This window comes from Emydura macquarii, unplaced genomic scaffold (assembly GCF_026122565.2).
Source record: "Emydura macquarii macquarii isolate MOO-44397 ecotype Brisbane River unplaced genomic scaffold, CSIRO-AGI_Emac_v2 contig_3417, whole genome shotgun sequence".
Classification (NCBI taxonomy): domain Eukaryota; kingdom Metazoa; phylum Chordata; order Testudines; family Chelidae; genus Emydura; species Emydura macquarii.
The window spans coordinates 1-8,639 of record NW_027133554.1 but is presented as its reverse complement, the minus strand read 5'-3'; the positions used below and the strand labels follow the sequence as shown (position 1 = coordinate 8,639).

At 42.8% G+C, this 8,639-nt stretch overlaps 1 protein-coding gene across 1 annotated transcript; it reads right to left on the bottom strand.

Annotated features, from left to right (window-relative positions):
- Positions 1-7,166: 7,166 nt before the first annotated feature.
- Positions 7,167-8,084, bottom strand: LOC137144228 (olfactory receptor 14A16-like). The gene has a single exon (XM_067534440.1). The coding sequence runs from the start codon at positions 8,082-8,084 to the stop codon at positions 7,167-7,169; it is 918 nt and encodes a 305-aa protein (XP_067390541.1).
- Positions 8,085-8,639: the final 555 nt, after the last annotated feature.

Sequence of the window (8,639 nt, the reverse complement as noted above, 5' to 3'; positions counted from 1 at the left end):
GATCCAATAAAAGGCTATATTTCCTCATTTCTTGTTGAAATCAGTGAGGCTTGATCATGCTCATATACACAAGGATTTTCAGAACATTGCAAAATTGAGCCCAGATTCACGAGCATAAAAATTAATTTAGGAACAATGTAGTTGCATAAAATTATAATGCTCCCAATATTTGGTCTCTGATTTTGTGCCTTATTTTCCTCCTCATCTGCATCAGATGCTCTTATCCATGCAAGCATCACCACAGAAGCCTGCAACCATTGATCATTACCAAAAGTAATAATTATGAAAGGTAATATGTACCAATCACTAGTGGTTCTGATTGGAAGTCAGAAGAGTTGGACTCTGTTCCCTTCTCTGGAAGGAAGTGGTTCTGGCTCTGGTAGACCTGCCTAAGGTCCAGGAATGGAAGTCAGGCAAGCTGGCTACATCTCCCCTAGACCTCAGTTTCACTCTCTGTAATATAGGAATGATGATTTTTTCCCATCATCTGTGAAGTGCTCTGAGATCTTTACAGAAGACTGTTCCGTACAAATACTATATCATGTCACCGAACCATTGAAATTTCAGAGCTGCCGGTCAGTGACATAAAATCCCTACAATAATTGTATGTCCTCCTTTTGTTAACCCACTCATATTATTTCTGTTCAGACAGCTCCACAGTCCATATGCACCGAGAGCTGCCATCCTGGATACTTCAGAGCAGTTCGCCAGGGGGAGCCACTTTGCTGTTATAACTGTGCTCCATGCCCAGAAGGGACCATTTCCAACCAGACAGGAAGGTGTCTTCAGAGGAATTGGTGATGTATTAAAGACTGTGTTGGAATTGCAAGTTATCACTTTAAGGTGGGAAGGGAGTTAGCCCTGGTCCTGCTATAGCAGACTAGGGGCTCTGTAAGGAAGTGTGAGATCTTAGTCAGTCTGCCAGGAGCTAGTTTGCAGCAAGGAGGCAGGAATTATTCTCTCTGCTTTAGGGAGTAGCCTGTTTTGTCTCTGCCTATTTTTGGTGCTTATATGTTAAAGGTCTGGATGTAAGAAATAAAGTCATGTGATATTGTAACCTTCCTGAAAGAGTATTTTAGATTTGTACCTAACTTCTCTATGTATTATTTCAACATAGAATTATCACCCCTTAATAGTATGACCAGATGTCCCAATTTTATAGGGACGGTCCCAATATTTGGGTTTTTTTTTCTTATATAGGTGCTTATTATTCTCCACCCCTGATTTTTCACACTTGCTATTCTCGGGAACTGCACACAGAATTAGCTGTGAATAGAGTTGATTAAAATATTCGAATTTCTCTCCAGTGGAAAATTCCCATATTGTGACTTTGTTTTCATCCCTAACTGGGACAAAAGAGTTTAAATATAAAAACATAATAAAAACTGAATAAAAAAGTCAAAGTAACCTAAACTGAAATGTTTCATTTTGCTTGGAGTCCATATTAATCTCTCCATTCTCCTGGTACCTCATAGGCACTATAGTTTATATGACTTACGTCCCCATTCTATGCCATGCACCAGGCTCCCCTAGACTCTTATTTCCCATGATGCACCACACTCAGCTGCCATAGAAGTCACATGTCCATGGTGGATCATGGAAGATGAAGTCCAGTCTGGGAACCAGAAATCCTATAATACGGTAAATTGAAAATTTTGGCCAAAATACATTTTCCTATGGATAGTTTCACTTAATAGTCCCATTTATCTGTTTGAGTTTGGCTTCTACCTTGGATGTGGCAATTTCTGCTGTCCCAGAGAAAACAGAAAACATAAGCTTCCAAAAGCAGGAGTTTGTGAGTTGCATTTGATTGATTCAGCACATTGACAGCCATTTATCGCATTTTGTAACGTCTGCCAATTTCTCTTTCAATCTAGCTCCATCTTTTTTTGAAAAATATCCGATTTAACAACAGTGCTGGGGACGAAGTGTATTTTGATGAGAACGGTGAATCATCTGCTGGATATGACATTTTAAACTGGATTGTCTTCCCAACAATTCCTTCGTCAGATTAAAAAGTGGGCCACATGGACCCACGAGCCCCTGTAGGCCAAGAGTTCACCATTAATGAGGGGACCATCGTTTGGAACAGCAAGTTCAATCAGGTGGGGATCATTGCAGGTTGCAGTGTCACAGGGGAACAGGGTAATGTTACTGTCCTGGTTGTTGGAGAGTCCTCTTCCCTGGCAGAATGAATCCCATTGGGTAACCCTGATTGCCTGTAACAGAGATACATCCCTGGTGCAGGAGGAATTTAAAGGACCAGAAATATAATGTGACACTTGACAACTTCCTCTGTACAAAGTCAGAGTTTCCTGATCACACTGAGAATTGGAGGACGTGTATTCAGAAGTAGAGCTGGTAAAAAAAATTTCTGGTACAACTTTCTTTCTTTCTTTCTTTCTAGGAAAAATTGGGTTTTTAATAAAACAAAAATGTTCGCTTATAGCATCTGCTTTCCAAACCACCAATAATGTGCAGATGAAAACCACAAGGTTTTAAGTTTTCAGACATTTTCCAAAATTATTTAGTTTTCCGATTTGGGGATTTATCTGCAAATCACAACTTCATCAACATTTTCTGTGAAACCCTCCCCCAAGAAAAAAATTCTGTCCAGCTTTATTCAAAAAGTAGGATAGTAGGCTAGGGAATTTGGCCACTCCGCTCCCATTAAAATTAATAAGAATTGTGTAATCAGATCTTTTGGGTAGCTTTGAAAATCTCAGCCATAGCATCAAGGTGACTGATCCAATAAAAGGCTATATTTCCTCATTTCTTGTTGAAATCAGTGAGGCTTGATCATGCTCATATACACAAGGATTTTCAGAACATTGCAAAATTGAGCCCAGATTCACGAGCATAAAAATTAATTTAGGAACAATGTAGTTGCATAAAATTATAATGCTCCCAATATTTGGTCTCTGATTTTGTGCCTTATTTTCCTCCTCATCTGCATCAGATGCTCTTATCCATGCAAGCATCACCACAGAAGCCTGCAACCATTGATCATTACCAAAAGTAATAATTATGAAAGGTAATATGTACCAGTCACTAGTGGTTCTGATTGGAAGTCAGAAGAGTTGGACTCTGTTCCCTTCTCTGGAAGGAAGTGGTTCTGGCTCTGGTAGACCTGCCTAAGGTCCAGGAATGGAAGTCAGGCAAGCTGGCTACATCTCCCTAGACCTCAGTTTCACTCTCTGTAATATAGGAATGATGATTTTTCCCCATCATCTGTGAAGTGCTCTGAGATCTTTACAGAAGACTGTTCCGTACAAATACTATATCATGTCACCGAACCATTGAAATTTCAGAGCTGCCGGTCAGTGACATAAAATCCCTACAATAATTGTATGTCCTCCTTTTGTTAACCCACTCCTATTATTTCTGTTCAGACAGCTCCACGGTCCATATGCACCGAGAGCTGCCATCCTGGATACTTTAGAGCAGTTCGCCAGGGGGAGCCACTTTGCTGTTATAACTGTGCTCCATGCCCAGAAGGGACCATTTCCAACCAGACAGGTAGGTGTCTTCAGAGGAATTGGTGATGTATTAAAGACTGTGTTGGAATTGCAAGTTATCACTTTAAGGTGGGAAGGGAGTTAGCCCTGGTCCTGCTATAGCAGACTAGGGGCTCTGTAAGGAAGTGTGAGATCTTAGTCAGTCTGCTAGGAGCTAGTCTGCAGCAAGGAGGCAGGAATTATTCCTCTCTGCTTTAGGGAGTAGCCTGTTTTGTCTCTGCCTATTTTTGGTGCTTATGTGTTAAAGGTCTGGATGTAAGAAATAAAGTCATGTGATATTGTAACCTTCCTGAAAGAGTATTTTAGATTTGTACCTAACTTCTCTATGTGTATTATTTCAACATAGAATTATCACCCCTTAATAGGATGACCAGATGTCCCAATTTTATAGGGACGGTCCCAATATTTGGGTTTTTTTCTTATATAGGTGCTTATTATTCTCCACCCCTGATTTTTCACACTTGCTATTCTCGGGAACTGCACACAGAATTAGCTGTGAATAGAGTTGATTAAAATATCTGAATTTCTCTCCAGTGGAAAATTCCCATATTGTGACTTTTGTTTTCATCCCTAACTGGGACAAAAAGAGTTTAAATATAAAAACATAATGAAAACTGAATAAAAAATAGTCAAAGTAACCTGAACTGAAATGTTTCATTTTGCTTGGAGTCCATATTCATCTCTCCATTCTCCTGGTACCTCATAGGCACTATACTTTATATGACTTACGTCCCCATTCTATGCCATGCACCAGGCTCCCTGGCTAGACTCTTATTTCCCATGATGCACCACACTCAGCTGCCATAGACGTCACATGTCCATGGTGGATCATGGAAGATGAAGTCCAGTCTGGGAACCAGAAAACTTACGGTAAATTGAAAATTTTGGCCAAATTACATTTTCCTATGGGATATTTCCACTTAATAGTCCCATTTATCTGTTTGAGTTTGGCTTCTACCTTGGATGTGGCAATTTCTGTCTCCATATCCCAAAACTGGACACAATACTCCAAATGCGGCCTCACCAATGCCGAATAGAGGGGAATAATCACTTCCCGCGTCCTGCTGGCAATGCCCCTCCTAATGCAGCCCAATATGCCATTAGCCTTCTTGACAACCAGGGCACACTGCTGACTCCTATCCAGCTTCTTATCCACTGTTACCCCCAGGTCCTTTTCTGCAGAACTGCTGCCTAACTTGTCCGTCCCCAGTCTGTAGCTGTGCATGGGATTCTTCCATCCTAAGTGAAGGACTCTGCAGTTGTCCTTGTTGAACCTCCTCAGATTTCTTTTGGCCCAATACTCCAGTTTGTTTAGGTCCTTCTGTATCCTATCCCTACCTTCCAGGGTATCTACCACTCCCCCTAGATTAGTGTCATCTGCAAACTTGCTGAGGGTGCAATCTACCCCATCCTCCAGATCATTAATGAAGATGTTGAACAAAACCGGCCCCAGCACCGACCCTTGGGGCACTCCACTTGTGACTGGCTGACAGCTAGACATGGCACCATTGATCACTACTCGTTGAGCCCTATGCTCTAGCCTTTTCTCTATCCATTGTACAGTCCATTAATCCAAGCCATACTTCCTTAACTTGCTGATAACAATACTGTGGGGGACTGTATCAAAAGCTTTGCTAAAGTCAAGGTATATCACATCCACCGCTTTCCCCACATCCACAGAGCCAGTCACCTCTTCATAGAAAGCAATCAGGTTGGTCACGCATGACTTTCCCTTGGTGAATCCATGTTGACTGTTCCTGCTCACCTTATACCTGATCTTAGTTACTAACATAATAAAATCTTATACCTCCACCAATTTTATTAATACCAATTTTACTAAAAGGAAATAAAAGAAATCTTATTTGCTCTCTCAGTGTCCCATAATTTACATATTAACCATTTTCCTGATACGCATTGGGCACTTTTCTTCACTTGTAAATTATCACAATTAGATTTCAGGATGTTCCCAAACATTCATACGTAGATGTTTACAAACAGGGCCCCAATGTGTCATAAATGTTAAATCACAATATGTTTAGGCAGGATGTTCCCATTCATATTTTTAAGCAGTCAATTACCATAGGGGAGCCTGGGGTGACATGAACAAACAATCAATGTGTCCGGAACATCCCTATCTATAATGCCTAGTTTTGTTCTCTCTGTGTGAGGATTAACCCTTAAGCTTCAAATACGAACCCATGGTCTGGGCCTGCTTTGGTTCAGGCCTGCATCACAGTGCTGGAGCCTACAATTTGGGATCCCAGTGTGGATTAGTGTCTGGGCTTGGGCCCATTTCTGCTTTTCTGTCGTGTGGACAATTTCTTCTGAAGGGGCATATTTATGCTCTTGGCCTGAGTATGCCTAGACGTTACATCCCAGCAAAGTGCCCATCGTGTTCCCCTTGGTGTCAGTACACTAGCTCGCTGTGTCTTCCATGAGTTCTGCGTGAAGGTTTTTCGGAGTTTCCCATTGGAACAATTTTCCGGTGTAAAATGCCCGTTCACAAAATCAACGTTTTCCAGCAGAATATTGTGATTTTTTTCAATGTTTAAGATGAGTGTCACTGTGTCCACTTCCAGCTGGCTGGCTATAGCCACAAGAACTTCTTACTGCTGCCCAGGATTTCTGTCTGGGAAGCTCAGCCCTTAAAGGCACAGTTCCCAGTAACACCCCGCTCCACTCACAAATTCAATTTTGGAAAGAAAAAAAAATAAGAAGAGATTTTTCATCTGGAAATTTGCAGTGATGGCTTCCTGGTCTAAAAAAATTGGCCAAATGATCAAATCTAACACAATGAAAACCAACCAAGCTAACAGTTACAACCTGGCCCGGGACCTGACTGTACCATCACCTGTCTGTTGTGAGAGGATCAATCAACGGTTTCAAGTGCTTCTAAGTCAGCTGGGTCTCGGTAGAGTCTAGCCCTTCTTGCTCACTCTGGGATTCTAGGTCACACTCCCGAGCTGAGCCTTCTTCTCCAATGTCCTTCCTTTGGCCCCAGGAGGCCGTCTTCCATCTGCTCTAGACCTTAAAACCTGTATCTGACTTCTAATTTAACCCCTTTGGGCACAATGTGGCAGGAAAACAAGGAACACAGGTTGAGTAAAAGTGTTCTTAACCACAGTCACTTTGTTCTTAAAGCCCACAAGACTTGGATACAATGTGCCCCCTCCCTTGCCAATAATTCCATAGATATGACAGCACAGAGTTTAGGATTTCATGCCGTCATATCCCAGTTACACAAGCAAACAATAAACCAACCCCCATCATGCCCCAAGCAGAGTTTTATATGCCGAAAAGGAGAAGACCCAAAGATCTCAGGAAGTCCACTAAACTTTGATCTGGCTACTGATTTTATGTGGAAGAGGCTCAGATAGCCTGGGGTTGGTTGACAGTACAAAAACCTAAGTTAGAAACATAGATAGATAAATAGATTACGATCTTATTTCCACTAGTGCAAATCTACAGTAAGTCAATTGACTTGAGTATGTCTGCATCTTTGCCAGTGTAAATATCCCTTTACATGTAAAGAGATTGCAAAGCGTGTTCCCACAGAGACACTAATATCATCTGTTGATTCCATTTCTATACAAACACAAAATGAAATCACAGTCAGAGGAAAAAGATGGACCTTTAATTTTTAGTGGATTACCACCATCCTGTCACTTTCCACAGAGAAGCTTTGATCTCCTTGTTTCTCATGTTATAGATGATGGGATTCATCATTAGAGGCAGCACGGAATAGAAAACAGCCACCACGAGATCCAGCCGTGACGTGCTGGAGAGGGGTTTTAGGTAGGCAAAGAAACCAGTGCAAGCTAACAAGGAAAGCACAGTGAGGTGAGGCAGGCAGGTGGAGAAGGCTTTGTGCCGGCCCTGCTCAGAGGGGATTCTCAGCACTGTGGTGATGATCTGAACATACGACACAATTATAAAAACAAAGCAGCATAAGGCTAAGCCCGTACTAAGGAGAATGACCCCTGTTTCAGTGGGGTAGGAGTCAGAGCAGGTGAGCTTGAGTATCTGGGGAATGTCACAGAAGAACTGATCCACCTTGTTACCTCTGCAGAAGGAGATTGCTAACATGTTCCCGGTGTGCAGTGCAGCATAGAGAACACCCCTGGCCCAGACCCTGGCTGCCATTTGGACACAAGCTCCCCTGTTCATCACTCTCTCGTAGTGCAGCGACTGGCAGATGGCGACGTAGAGATTGTACGCCATGACGGTGAGAAGGAAAAAATTTACTCCCACCAAGAAGGGGAGGAAAAAGACTTGGGTGACACATCCAGTGTAAGAAATTGACCTGGTGTTCATGAAAGAATTGGCCATGGATTTGGGGATGGTGACAGAGATGAAGCCAATGTCTAAGATGGACAGATTGATCAGGAAGAAGTACATGGGGGTGTGAAGGTGTCGATCGAGGGCTACGGCTGTGATGATAAGAAGGTTCCACATCAAGGCTGCCAGGTAAATCACTAGAAACACCACAACGTGCAAAATCTGCAGCTCCCGCACCTCAGAGAATCCCCAGAGAAGAAATTCGGTCACGTTGGTTTGGTTGGACATTTTCTTCCTCAGCACATTGTGTCCTGCCTGCGGAGGGAAGGAGAAGGGCAGCAGTAAGGATTAGAGTGACCGAGGGAATGACCCTGATTCCTCTCTCCATAATAACTGACGATGTGAGTCACAGAATCATAGAATCATAGAATATTAGAGTTGGAAGGGACCTCAGGAGGTCATCTAGTCCAACCCCCTGCTCAGAGCAGGACTAACCTCAGCTATATCATCCCAACCAGGGCTTTGTCAAGCCACAGCTTAAAGACCTCTAAGGATGGAGATTCCACCACCTCCCTAGGTAACCCATTCCAGTGCTTCACCACTCTCCTAGTAAAAAACTTTTTCCTAATGTCCAACCTAGACCTCCCGCCCTGCAACTTGAGACCGTTGCTCCTTGTTCTGTCATCTGCCACCACCGAGAACAGCCTAGCCCCATCCTCCCTGGAACCCCTTTCAGGTAGTTAAAGGCCGCTATCAAATCCCCCCTCACTCTTCTCTTTTGCAGACTAAACAAGCCCAGTTCCCTTAGCCTCTCCTCATAAGACCTGTGCTCCAGCCCCTAAT

Coding starts and splice junctions, on each gene's coding strand:
- LOC137144228 (XM_067534440.1), bottom strand. CDS start 8,084: ATGTCCAACCAAACCAACGTGACCGAATTTCTTCTCTGGGGATTCTCT.